Source organism: Lagopus leucura, unplaced genomic scaffold (genome assembly GCF_019238085.1).
Source record: "Lagopus leucura isolate 7727_CA_CO unplaced genomic scaffold, USGS_WTPT01 Super-Scaffold_100022, whole genome shotgun sequence".
Taxonomy (NCBI): Eukaryota; Metazoa; Chordata; class Aves; order Galliformes; family Phasianidae; genus Lagopus; species Lagopus leucura.
This window is the reverse complement of record NW_024962275.1, coordinates 7,184,639-7,199,011: the sequence shown is the minus strand read 5'-3', so window position 1 is coordinate 7,199,011 and position 14,373 is coordinate 7,184,639. Positions and strand designations below refer to the sequence as shown.

The following is a 14,373-nucleotide window of genomic DNA, read 5'->3' as shown; positions in this document are numbered from 1 at the left end:
GGAAGTGTCAATTAACTTTGATGAGACTGATGTTCACAGAAGTGGAGTATGAGGTCTTGTTTGCTGTTTCTTCATGCTGTTGGTCCAGCAGGTTGCGTTTGGCTGCTGTTTCTAACAGTGGGCATATTTAGAAGTCTGAATATAATAGGAGAGTGCAATTCAGGGCTAATTCTACGAATTAATCCTGCTAGGTGAAACGCTGGCAGCGCTGGGAGCAAAGTGCTGTTGTTTGAGAGCAGCACCTGCGCATTGTGTAGCTGTGCTGAAGGAAGAGCAAGGTCCTGGTGTGAATAACCAGGAGCACATGGCAGGAAAATGGCTCAGTTACACATTCATGTGCCTCTTATAAGATTGTGCTCTGTGTTGCTGTGCACTGTGAGTTATCACTTGCCTTTGCACCCACTCATTGTGCATTGCTGAATAGAAAACAAGGCAAGAGCAAGTGCTAATTGTCTCCCTGAGCTCCAAGTGGTAGTATATACTTGCCTGTGCAAAAGATGAGTTGGTTATTAGATCCCCTTCTTTTTCTTGCTGTTCTGCTATAGTTCCTGGCCCTGTCTCAGGTGCTGTGTTTGGGGTGATCCTTTGAACCACGCAGAGATCATCTGGTTAGGGTTTTGTTATAAAGTTAAAATTCCATATTGTTTTTCCACAGGTCCAGCTAGCATCCTCCGTATTTTGATTACACCTGGCTGGATGTCAAAGCCAGTGTGGGTTTGGGAGAGGGCCAGTCAGAATTGATATACAGGTTGTTGTTTTTTTTTTTTCAGGTATACCATGTGTGATTTTGATTTTTAACTCATTTGTTTTAAATGAAGTTTGCTTTGAGTTTGGAGATAACAGAAATTCAAAGGAGAGCTTAAACAGCAACTGCTTGATCTAAAATCTGAACTACATTGCTTATACGGACTCTTTGGAAGTGAAATAACTGCGTTTTTTTTTTGAGAGAGCTGAAGTTAATAACACACGTTGGATGCACATGCAATCTGGGCCATCATCTGATGGAAATCCCTGCAGCTCCTGTTTGCTTTCCTGAAATTAAGTCAACTTACATGACAAAGTAAAATAGCCCTTGCATCTCCCACTCATTTTTGAATGGGAGCCCTGTGTTACATCCAGTACTCTACCCTGAAAAATTTCCCTTTGGTAATGAACACTATCATTTTTTACTGTATAAGTAGAGGAATTTATCATCCTGTCACACTGCAAGCAAACTACAGATGCCAGCATTGGTATTTCCACACACTTAAAGGTCATTTCTCAATTAATAAAAAATCCAGCCAGTCCTTCAGCTGAAAATTGTGGTTCTTTGTTAAGCAAACTGTAGTAACAGGCTAATTGAATGCCAGGCCTGCAAGATCCAGACACCATCAGCTGCTCCAGATTCAAATGGGAGGGGGCTGTGCTGAGACTGGACGCAGCAAGTGGCAGTGGGGCTTTATTCCATCCTGCATGAGACACAGCCAGCCTCGCAATCCCACCACCAGATCCTGTTCTTCATTACACAGGTAAAAGGACAGATGTGATTTCCCCTTATTTTTGAGCCAACTGAATCTGGGAGTAATACAGCATCAGTGTGTTACCTCGGGAGTTTTATCAGCTTCCAGTTGATACGGCTTTTCTGTTAATCACCTGCCTGCATGCCTTTGTCCTGGAGAAAAGCAACCACACTACAGTTCTTCATCTTTTGCCTTCCGTCCTCTAAATACCCCAACCAAAATGGGCAAAAACAGACAAAGAGCACAGAACTTAGGCAGGCTGCGTTTCAGACTCGTTCCTTGCCACTTTAAAAGCACCGCTACTCAACGAGTGCATTGCTGCAAACAAATCAGGCACAGAGGACCAGGAGGGGTTTGGAGTAGAAGCTGCAGTTTATAAATATCAGAGATCAGGGAGAGTTGCTGTTTAGAACGAATAAAAGGCTACTGAATGGGAGAAGACACAAGTTTCATGATTTTACACTTTTAGTCTGTGCTGCTGAATCTGTTTTGCTTTTCTTCCTTGTGTTTACAATTACAGAGTGTTGTAAATCCATGGTTTCTGCACAGAAAAGTAATGCATAAATACCAGGTCAGATAAAATAACTTTGAATGTTTTCCTTAAATTTAGGAAGCCGACGTGAAATGACCCAATACTGACTGGAGGTGGAGGAACAGCCATTGCTGGAGGTGTTGAAGAAAAGGGCAGATGTGGCACTGAGTGGCCAGGGCAGTCAGAGGCATGGGGTGATGCTTGGACTAGGTGATATTATTGGTCTTTCCAGCCTCAGTGATTCTATGCTGGTCAGCCAGGTGTTGACCTGAATCTCCTGACAGGAAAATCTAGAAGAGTGGAAATACCATATCCAGAACACTAGCGAGGACATTTGTCCTACAAGCTGTCTGATTAGAACCTTGGAGAAAATCCTGAGCAAAGTTTCTGAAGTCCTGTATATCAAACTATTTGTGTACAATTTCCATCTGAGCTCTGTGGGCTCTAGAGGTTTGAAATGATCTTGGAAATTGGCTGATTTTTGTGGTGTTTGTTGGAACCCAAATGGTGGCCTTTTTAATGGTCCAGTGCTCCCTAATATGGGCAATTTCTTTTTTTTTTTTCTTTCTGTAACTCCAACCCAATTCCCAGCCAAAATGAGGAGAGCAGTGCAACAGCTTTCAGAACAGATTGGAGGTCTGTGCTGCAGCAGGCAAACTGGGGGTGTCCATGTGGCAATCAAGCTGCCTTGTAATACTGGGCAGTGAGCAGGCAGGAACCTTTCTGATATTTAGCAACTGCGCCATCAGTGGGAAGAATTGACCTTAGGTCTGCAAGAATAATAGCATACTGAAGAATAAAATGTCTGGGTAATGGTCAGCTCCATTTCTGGCAGTGAAGAGAGGAGGGTTTCATCTAAAAGGGATGTGTTAAAATGATGCATGTGTCATGGCTGAGATGCTCTGGTATTTGTTGAGTTAAATATAAATAACATCCTGCTGAGCTGAATGCTAAAAATTATAGGCTAATTAGGGTTCATTAGTACAGTCGAAATCTGTTCTTCAGCTGGATCTTCAAACAGAATGCCTGTTTGTGCCTCCACAGATCTCCTGTCGGTGAGTGTTTCCATGTGCTTGTATAGCCTCACTTGGGACATTCTGTGCTCCACAGATAGATGCTACTGTGAGTTTTATCAGTGGATCCTCCTCCTGTTTGTTTTGGGGTTACAATTTTGCAAATGGGACAAACCCACAGCATTGTCTCAGTGCAGAAGTGGCAACAGGAATGGGGAGGGAGAGGCAGCAGTGTGGTGTTTGGGATACGATAGCCACGTCCCCCCTTTGCTGTCTGATGGACGGACACTTCTGATGGCCATTCCCAGCTGTACGTAGCCTGCAGACATGGTCTGGAGAAAGCCCTGCCATGGGGAACAGATGGGTCTGGGGAAGAGACAGATTTGCTGTGCTCAGCGCCTGCGGGCATGCAGACAGGCACGTCCGCTCCCACCGCGGGTGCCAGCGCTGAGCAGGGCAGCGTCCCAGTTTGAATAGCAGTTTTGCCTGTCTGCATTTAGGATTATTTTGATACAACGACGTGAGAGTTGAGAACTTCCAGTGTCTGCAAAGCCTGCGGTGTCAGGCTGTGCTTGCTCAATGGGAAGGACAGGGCCGGATGTCATTGATGCATGTTTAACCCACTCCTGTGGGAGGCATCTCCTTCACGTGTATGCATCTCTTCATAACGTCTGAGCACCTTTTCTGTGGTTATCATAGAATCACAGAGTGGCTTAGGTTGGTGTAGACCTTAAAGATCATCTAGTTCCAACCCTCTGCCATGGGTGGGGTTGCCAGCCACTAGGTCAGGCTGCCCAGAGCCCCAATCTGGCCTTATATGTCTCCAGAGATGGGGCAATGGCATTTACCTTCAGGATACCTTTGTGATATGGGGCAGTATCATTTTCACTTTACCAATGTGGGCTAGAGAAGCCCAGTACCCAGGACCACATGCCAAGCCCTCAGGAATGATGATCCTTAACATGTGGTGTGCTGGCAATAGACCCTCCCACACAACAAAGCATTTCATGGCAGCAATGCAATGAGAGGTAATGGCCTTAAGTTGTGCCAGAGGAGATTCAGGTTAGATATTAGGAAAAATTTCCTCTCCAAAAGAGTGGTCTTGAGCAGTCTGCCCATGGAAGAAGTGGATTCACTGTCCTCAGAGGTGGGAGATGTGGCGCTGAGCGACACGGTCAGTGGGCATGGTGAGAGTGGGTTGGGGTTGGACTTGGTCATCTTAGAGCTCTTTTCCAATTTTGAACCTGTGAGGCCAAAGGCAGGCACCATTGCTCTGGTCTTGGTGTGGGCTTACAGTGGAACATCCTGCGGTGCTGTTTGTAATCTACCTGTTACTCATGGGATGGCTGGACCAATATTCACGAGGACCAATATTCACAAGGCTGCCTTCCGAAATTTGGTCTTCAACAAATTTCCCGCATTACCTGGAGGGAAAAAAACGTTATGAGGAAATGAAGCTGGTTGCAATACTGAATGTTTTTTAGATGTGGCAATGAACTGAGCACTCCTGATATATCACTTTTCCCTTCCTGCTGACACATTCTTTGGTCCCCTTGAGTGAGAGAAGGAAAACAGGAGAGGCGGTTTGAAGAACATGCTGTCCCTGTGATTGACAGGGGGCTGTGTAAATCAGTCAAAGGGAATCCTCCAGGCATTCCCTCTTGTGAGAAGATCCCACAGTGCTCTCTGGCCACGCTCATTCTGTCTTTCGATGTTTGTGTACAAAGTGTGTGGGTGGGAGATGAGCTGGATTAGAACCTCTGAAAGGAACAGACATAAACTTTTTTAATTGAAAGCAGCTTTCTAGGGAGGGGTATGGCATGGGCTTCCAGTAAGTAGACACAAATAGTCCCCAAATACTTTGGAACAGAGACTGGACTCCTATGGTTCTCATTGCTGTGTGGGGCTGAGAACCTGGATAAGCCCCAGTGAGTGAAGTTTTGAGTCTTGCCTGATTCCGTCATTCTTCAAAGCAAATACTTTAGTGTGTGGTAACACCCTGAAATGAAAAGTACATCTATCCCTTCTTCCCTCCGCAGCTGTCAGGTGCTTTAACTGCTGTTTTTCATCATTGTAGCAAACAGGAGGATGTTAGAAAATAATTTATTTCTCCTAAGCCTGAATTTGTAGCCATGAGGAGAAGTGATGTTGTCTTCCAGGCCATTGAAATGGACTGAGATGCTTTTTTTCTAATCTTTTTGTCTCCTAGTGCTCCTTTCTTGTGCGTTTTCTTCCCCCTGCATGCAGCTGTCCCGTACCGCTCAACTGTGGCTCAGGAGTGATGGCATGGCAGTAATAGATGCCTTCACACTGCTGACATCTTTAGGGATGCCCTGGAGGCAGAGGTGTGAAAGGCTGTCTGAGCAAGTGGTTCCGACTTTGCCATTGTTCAGTGACACTCAGTTGCTTGTTAGAATTGAAAAGGGGATATGTTTGCCACAAGTAGGTTATTGGAACCATTTATCTAATCAGGTTGTTACTAAAATCTCAAGGAATATGTTAGCACCAGGTGGGTTTGCTGGATAGCAGCTAGTGTAAGAGAGGCTCTCGAAGTCACTCTTACTATCGCATCCGTTGGACGTTCCCCATACTTGCCAATCATACTCTTCTCATGGAAGAACACTTTACCCCAGCGCTGTTTGGAATCCCTTGACTGAGGAGCAGTGCATCAGCCTCAGCAGGAAGGAGCCAGTCAAACCTGGTGGAATCAGAACACTCTCCCAAGGCTGCACAGCCTCCAACACAGGCTCTTTATGCTCAGGTTTTTGCTGATAGTCTCAGGCAGAACCAGAAAGTGCTGGAGTTCACGCACACGCACACAAATCAAACAAGGCATTTAGAAGTTATCAGAGATTTCCAATCCACCTCAGCAGGGGTTTATTTTGGGTTTGATTCAAACTTTTGGTGAAGGTTTGGGTGAGTTTTTAATACAGGTTTTCACTCATCCATCAAGTGGCACTTAAAACACACTGAACGTCAGGAATCTTATTTGTTTCAACCACCTTTTTGGAGCAGTAGAGATGGAGGAGATATAACAACAAAATCACATAAAAGTAATGAGACCTTTGTTCATGTCAAAGAGCTCTCTGACCATATAAATTGCAGATGTGGGTAAGATAAATTCCCTAGCTGGAGAGGTATTAAAATAAAAACCACGCTCCCAACAAGAGACAGGCTGCTGAAAATGCAAGAAGGGAGAATTGCGAAATGGTACATGTCGAATTGCTGGCCTGGATTTCAAATGCCAAAGATAGTTTATGTAAAGCCTTGCTCTGCTGTAAAATGTAACACTATCCACTGGCTAGCCTCAATGAAGCTTGGTCACAGTTGTTTTAAAAAATAAATAAACTAAAAATCTTCTTCCAGCCCATTAAAGCTGATTTATGTTTTGCCCATAGATTCCTCTGTGCTGGATCTTGAGGGACTCAGATTATAGAAGTGATTACCTCACTCTTGGCCAATCTGGTTTCTCGTTCCCAGGCATCCCAGGCTCTCTTTGTATTGCACTGACTTTGCCTGTTGGGACCAAGAGGTCTCACACAGCTACCAAGCAGGCATAGGACTTTGAAAGATTAAAAGCACCTCCGTTAATACCCTCATTATACTTCAAGGTTTTCATTTTGTTTGAATAATCAGGAAAATTGCTTATGGGGATGGCTGTAATGACAGCACGTCACCATCAGGTTGCTCGGTTAATTCTCCAGCCTTGGAAAGAAATCTCATAATGTCCCCCAAAGTACGTGGCTTCACTTAGCACCTGATGCAAGTGCCTGTGCCCCGGGCTCCCCACGTCGCACACCCACCAGGCTGCCTGGGCCCCCCGGGTTGCACTCGCAGCTCTGCTGCCAGCACACTGCACGGCCATGAGGAATTGCCTCCCTCCCCATCCGTTACCCAAGTGATGTGGATGTTAGTAGGTATTCTTCTGATGAAAGCAGTCCTGGAGTGCAGCTGTTGTCTTTTGGATTGTGCATCTTTCCTTTCTTGTTCTTCCTTGGGGAATGAAGGCTTTATGAAGGCAGTGGCCATGCATGTTCCTTTTTTGTTCTTTCTTTCTTTTTTTGGGTTCAAGCAGTATCACTGCATTGTGCGGTTTCAGGGTAAATCCTACCATTTCTTGCAGCTTTGTTTCTACATATTGATGGCACTGCAAGACTGTGGTACTTAAATTCAGGCATTCTCTCATTTGGGCTTTTCATCTGTGCCAGCATTTGGGATTCATCTACTCGTTCTTCACTGAAAAGAGAAATAATAATCCCATTGCTGCCTGCCATGGAAAGTACTGTAGATACAAGAAAACGATTCAAATTACAGAAACTAGTTAACAAAAAGAGAAACGAGTTTGCTGAAATTGGGTTGTACTTTCCTGGCTACGCCTCTTTCCAAGTTTATATGGCCATCTGTGGCTTCCCTGGGGTTACAGCAACATGCAGGTTTAAATAGGACATTGCTTGAGTACTGTGGAGAGCATCTGCAGACTGTCTGTGCTTGGAGTTGGCATGTTCAGAAGCGGTCGTCACTTCGAGTCCAGAGGGAAGAGCTGCGGTCTGTTTGGGTGGGAGCAGAGCTGGGCTGCACGCTGTCAAGGCCCTTGTTGTACCAAATTAAGAGGGAACTGTTGGCTGCCATCCGGCTGCTGTGAGCCTTTTGCTCCTTTTTATGTTTCGGTTTTTCTCATTGAGGTGGAAGACCTGGAAACTTAACTTTTGAATAACCTCGTGGTATTTAGAAATGTCACTGGTGTGTATTATTTTATCCTAGCAGTGCACCTGGACTTTTCTCCCCTGCTTTAAATAGTCACAGTCCTTCCCTGCTGACACCTACATCTGTTTGGATGTTTCTTCTTTCTCCCTCAGACGTGTCGCACGAAGGTGATTGACCTGAACGATGGTGTTTCCCAGTATGCCTGGTATCCCTGCACTGCCAACTTCCAGTACTCCCACATGGCACAGACCATTTTCTGGCTAAAGGTAAGCAGTAAGACTTGTGAACAACACGCGTCTCTTTGCCTGCTTGTATGAAGTTGCTCCACTAGACAAAATACCATGGGACTGCCTTCCCAGGGCCAAGCAGCAACTTTCTTTGAAGTATGTTTAGTGGGAAATGGCAAAACAAAGTCTCTGAACACCATCTAGGGAGTCAGTGGTGAAGTCCATTCCTGTGGCAGGTCTAGAGAGTTTCTTAGAGGTTGCAGCTCCAGCTGCAGGGCTTTTTAACTCCAGTTTAAGCTAGTTTGTGTAGGAGAGGTTGGAAGAGAAGACGTCTCCGTGACCTGGAATGAAAATTGATCTTTTAAAAGTTCAGCATTGGCTCTTTGTATTTTTTTCAAGTACAGCACATCTGCACTTTTCTCCATCTAAACCCATGTGGGGCTTTTGTTTTCCCAGGCTTACTTTTCCACGCCGATGGTGGCTGCAGCAGTCCTTGTCCACTTGGTAACTGATGGGACCTATTACCTGGATCAGAAGCAGGAGACCATTGGTGTGCAGCTGTTTGACACCAAAGAGCAAAGCCACGATCTGGGTGAGATTGTATTGAATTTAAGGCCCTCTTTATTGCTAGTGTAATGGAAGCTCCATTCACAAATTATGACATGTACTCCTACTTAGTTTTTTCAAGGTCAGACAGAAAGAACGCTTGCTTAATGCCCCAAGACCTGAGTTTGACTGGAGTCTGTGGAAAGCGATGGAACATTTTGCCCAGACATTTCTCCATACCTCTCCATTTTCAGAAGAGTTTAGTTCCCATTTAGTCATTAGAATAAGATCACGTTAGTGCTTCATGCAGAGAACCCCCCCGGAGGGACATTTACAGTGATACAGATGAATTGCTGGTAGCAGAGAGAGAGACATTAACCCCATTCTGTGGCAGCTGGAGCAGCAAATGCTTCTGTTTCACAAGGTGTAGTTGGTTGGATTGCCCAGTCAGAAGGGGCTGCATCTAGCCCTGCTCGCAGGGAGGTTTCCACAGCTGTTTAATGGTCTGGAAACTGCATCTTCTAAAGCTTCATTGTAATACCTCCCATAAGCTCTGGAAGGGATCCAGGGATGGCTGCTGAGCCAGCTGTGTGAGGGCCATTTGCTGGTGCCATTGTCCAGCGTAAGAAAATCATCATCAAGATGCTTTGATGCCTTACAATGGAAAAGCTTTATTACTCATACAGATCCTTTTCTTTCTGGGGTAACAACCTCTTCATGAGAAACATCAGTTCACCTAGGGCAAAATGTGCCAGGTTTGATGAAGGTCAAACAAGGTCCACGTGGGCTGGATGAGAGATGCGTTGCCTCAAGCCTGTGCCTGGCAGAAGCTATGGACCTGCTAGTCATGGTGAAGTCCCTGGATAGACTGTTTGTACCTCTGCTTCGAGGACAAATACCTGGGAAAGTTGTGTCTCATGCTCTGATTACATCTGCATTTGAGCTTGAGGACCAAGGAGCTCTCCCTGGCTCCCAGCTCTGTGGGCTAGGAGGTAGCCAGGGTAGGGCTTGTGAAGTTCTTTTCCAGCCTTCCTTTGCCCTTTTATGCACTGGGAAGAAAGCTGACAGTGCCATCTTGAAAGCTTTAAGGCAACTCATCCCCCTCCCCCAGCTTTCTGTGCCCAGAATTTTGTGGTTTCAACAAGCTCAAACCCCAAGAAGAAGGGACACGCATAAGTGAAAGGTGTTGGATGACTGTCCAGTGTAATATGTAATGTTGGTGGGATGTAGAACAAAAGAAAGACAGTGTGTGTGGTGTCTCTTGTCAGAGAACAAAGGGAAATTCAGAGCAATTGTGCAGGTTGAGTCAGAATAGCTCCCAGTTGGCCAGAGCCCTGGATTGGTTTTTATCCTCCATTTGCAAAACAGTGGCACATAGCTCTTTCCCTCTGAGAAATAAATGACGGAGACACAAACGTGCCAACAAATACTTAATGCAATATTTTGTAAAGACACAGATTATGAGAGAAAGAGAACAAGAAAGAGGAGCAAAAAGGAAACTGAGGGTGAGGTTATGAAATCCTGGACGAAGTTGCGACATGGCTTTGGCACGGTTTAAGCCGATGCCTGCAGATCTCCCCGGCTGAGATGCTCCCTTCATCATAGAAAAGCCCCTCTGACCTTCTCAGGGAGGCTCTCCTGGAGCAGAGGAGAGGTGTAGGTAGGTTACCCAGTACTTTTCACTCAGGCAGAGCTCCCATTGCTGCTTTCACTGAGGTCTCAGTGCAGCACAAAGCCCTTTTCCCCTATGTTTCATTTGATATTTTTGAATTATCACAGCAGCAAGCTGGAAGCTGCAGCTGAGATTCAAACTTTGGCATACACTGGATGCAGGACAGTTGGCCAGCCCTAAACAGCTGCAAATGACAAGTCCAGCCAGAAGGTAGAAGCAGTGTTTTAAAGCTTGGTCAGTCCTCAGTGCACTAAAGCTCACACCCACGAGCAAAGTTCGCAGTGTATCCAGAAGTTCTGTTTCCTCTCTGACCAGAACAAGGTTTTTTCCATGTGGACTCCCAGAAAATAATGAGAAACTTCTTTTGAGCATTGGTAGGAGATGGAGAGGCTGGGATGCCAAACACCAGCATTGTTAATTCAGAGCATTTGTAGATACTGGGGTGCATTACAAGGGGCACTGAGGGCTCAGAAGGTGGACACAGAGCAATGGGGGCAAATGTGGACAGCTCTCACTGCCCTGCCATGGGCCCCTGTGCTGTCCTGGGTGATTTTTTTGCTGATGAAGTCAGGTTGATTAAATGAACTTGACTTGTTAAGCCTCTGTTTAAGTTGTTGGGATCAGAAAGCACCAGCAACTGCAGCACAGCTCTGAGGTCTGGTTTGTTGTGGACACCACCTGAATGCAAGGAATGAAACTGAAGTGAATAAACAGCCTCATACCATAAGATCTTTTTTGGCTTTCCATCAGAGAAGGCAGAAACTTCCAAGGAATTTGGGAACTCAGGATTTCAAGTATTAACTGCACCTGTTTGTAAGTGAGAAACGTGCACCGTTCCACAAGGAGCTGATATCAAAAGACTTGTGGGAGGCAAGTAGACAGGGGGGTTATTTCAGGGTCAGATAAAGACCAAAACAATGAGAGGTTGGCTTTTTTTTTTTTAGTATTTTTTTTTATTTTTATTGCAGGAAGATTGTTTTAAAGGAGAAGGTAGGAGATGTTTAAAGAGAGTGGTCAGAAATCTGTCTTAATTCACAGGAAATCACTTTCTAAGGAGAAAAAAATGAAAACTTTTTTTTTTTTTTTTTAAATTCCTCCCCTTTTGAACCTGAACTGGAAAAAAATAATAATAATAATAATAGTGATCCCTGAGCCAGTTAAACATGCAAATAGGATTTGTTTTATTTCAAAGTCGGGAGCGTATCGGGGTAGCCAAAGGGCCTGGGCCAAAGCCGTTGCTGGGGGAGCTCCAGCAATGTGAGTGGAGCCGAAGCCAAGCGGATCCTCGGAGCGGTGCCACGGAGCTGCCGGGGCAGGTCTTTGCTGTCAGCCACCCAGCCTGAGCCTGCAGGAAGGGGCGCTGAGGACAGGAGGCGGCTGTCTGTTCTCTCAGCTGCCCCCCAGGTGCGTTGGGCCCATGGGAAGTCAGGTGGGGATTTCATCCTGATGGCCACGAGCACCTGCTCTGCTGGAAATGGGTCTGAAAAGTCCCCTCAGCACCTCTTTGGTGCTGCTGAGCACCTCAACCTCTTGAGATGCTTTTATTTTCTTGAGATGCAATTCTTGTCACCTGTGAAATCTTCAGAGGGTCCATCACCCTCACTTCTCTTTTCAGGACCACCTTTGCCCTTTTTAGGAAAGAGCGAGATATCCCAAGGCTGGAAACCATTAATGAAAAGCAAAACTGAGCACACTTGGCATACAGGTCATGCAAATGAAAAAAAAAAAAAGAAGGAAAAGTTTTATGTTGGGTGCTAATGACATGCACAGCTACAAACAAGCCACTGGTGCACTGCCCATGGTGCACAAAGCCACCCAGCCTGCCGGTCCCATTTGATGCACGGGATAAAGGCTCCAACTGTCCCCTCCGACTGGTTTCACAATAGCTCAACTCCGCTTCCTCCGTGATGGTTGCTCCTGATTTAACAGAGCACAATAGAAATGTGGCTGTGGTCTAAAGAGAGTCTGCCGTGCTCACCGAGAGAATGGCAGCCTTTCTTCAGCTGTCTGCAGGGATATACTTCTGTGCTAAGCTCTCCAGAGCGATTTGGGAAGCCCCTCCAGGCAGCTTACCATAACTTTTCAGCTCTATAGGGCCATTCCTGTGGGTGAAATGCTTCTGAAGTGCTCACGGCTTCGGGAAGTGATTGTGCTCAATCTGACCCTTCCTCTGATCTTGTCTCTCCTCTGGCAGGTGTCCACGTCCTGAGCTGCAGGAACAATCCCCTGATTATCCCCGTCATCCATGACCTCAGTCACCCTTTTTATCACACCCAGGCTGTCCTCATTAGCTTCAGCTCCCAGTTTGTGGCCATCTCCGGGGTGGCCCTGCGTTCCTTCCACAACTTCGACCCCATCACCGTCAGCAGCTGCCAGCGAGGACAGACGTACAGCCCGGCAGAGCAGAGGTGAGCTGCCGGCCCGCGCCCTCACCCCCACCCACCGCCCCACACCGGGCAGGGAGGGCAGGGGGGCACCGAGCCTGAACCCTGCTGACCCCTTTGTGCTGCCGCTGAGAAACTAGCGCTGTTCTTATTGAGCAGGATGGATGGGACATTTAACCCGTATAGGATACCGCTAGTGAATTATTTCCTCTTCCTTTCTCCTCCCTCCTTTATCCTGCGCTTGGAATTGGGGCCAGTTAACACCCCGTGCATCCCCCCGCTTGCAGCCGCTCACACGTCGGCCCGGATCTGGCCGGCTTTGTGCTGCTGAAGCGCTGGGGGGACCTCCCATGGAAGCGTCCGTGCGGGCACAAAGTGATGCCCTGCATCCTGCCTGGTGCTCAGCCCCGCGCTCCCAGCCTTGCGGTGCTCCCACGGCTGCGGCAGTGCCCTCCGCACCTCTCCGGATCCTTCCCGCGTTCTGAAAAGCTCAGTGGGACCCCCCAGGATGAAAGGTTTATGGCTGCCGTTTTATTCTTGTTGTTATTGCAGACACATCAATAGATCACCACCAACCCCTCTCGGTCTCTGCTTTACAGCATCCCACAGAGATGCTGACCTTTGGTGGCCTCTGGTGCGGCAGCTTTGCGGAGCCTTTCAGCGGAGCGGTGAAAAGAAGAGGGGAGAATTTAGCAAAACCCCTGAAAGAATCATTTTTTTTTTCCTGCTGTGAATTCCAAGTTGTGAGCGGTCGTCATAGCATAGCGGCAGCAATAGTAAAACAAGTCGCACATCCCAGCAAAGCTCTGCTCAGCCTCCTAAGCAGGCTGTCAGGTTTTTGATAATGTTCTGGCGTGCTTTTAGGAGCTGCTTTGATTCCAGGAAAGGGGGGAGGGTGAGAAAGGGGAGAGGGAAGGGAAAATAATAATAAAGAGGAAAAAAAAAAGAAAAAAGAGTATATCTATAGCTAAATCAATCCAGTCAGTGTGTTCTGACCTAGATTCAAGGAGTCTGATCGTTCCGTGCAATAGGTTGTGTAAATGGAGAGGCCCAAAGACAGCAGCACCGAGTTGCAGATGAAAAGTGCAGTTTGTGCATGTTTGGCCAAAGCCCAGTGCAGGAGGGACAGAAAAAGAGGGAGAAGGACCTGTGGAAGGTGCAAAGCACAGGGAGCACACGGGGGCACAGGGCCACAATTCCTCCCTCTCGTTTTGCAGTGGGGACTGAACCGTTTGTTCACTTATGAAATTAGAAGTGCTCTGTGTTTAGAAAGTTATTTCCTTATTAAAAAATGCTTTCCCCTTAGGCAAAGCTTCAGAGGGCCTCTGCAGTGCAGCGACACAGCCTTGAGAAATCTCCTGAAGAAGGATCATCCTCTCTTCGCTGCTTTTTTTTTTTTTTCTCCTTTTCCTTGAATTTTTGGGAGTGTTTCGTGTTGCCAGTGCAGCTCACTGTCCCAGCCCTTTGCTCTCTAACACATCAGCCACTGCCCTTCTTGTTCAGGGGAACATTGCAGGTCTTGCAGGTTGCAGTGCTGGGTTGGACTTTGAGCTGCCCATGTCAGTCAAGGAACCAGAGACTGAAAGAGAGCCCTGATCCAAAGCCAGTTGAAATCAGTGGGTTTTTTTCCACTGAGTGCAGTGCTGTAATGGAAGATATCCATCTGGCCCTGTGGTGAGATCATTTGGGGTGACGGTGTGTGCTGTCTTCTGTACCATGAGCTCTAAGCAGTTCCAAGATGTTGTGTGTTGAGCTGTGCAGCCAAGAGGCAGGTGAGCATCAAGGCCCCTTGCTCC

General features: G+C 46.7%; 1 protein-coding gene across 1 annotated transcript in view; it reads left to right on the top strand.

Moving 5' to 3' along the window:
• The window catches only part of PAPPA (pappalysin 1), a 173,381-nt gene that overhangs the window by 109,841 nt on the left and 49,167 nt on the right, over nt 1-14,373 (top strand). Inside the window, exons 11-13 of the mRNA XM_042878915.1 lie at nt 7,901-8,014; nt 8,432-8,567; nt 12,388-12,601. Of these exons, the coding sequence (XP_042734849.1) occupies nt 7,901-8,014; nt 8,432-8,567; nt 12,388-12,601 (464 nt within the window). The remainder of the gene's footprint in view (nt 1-7,900; nt 8,015-8,431; nt 8,568-12,387; nt 12,602-14,373) is intronic.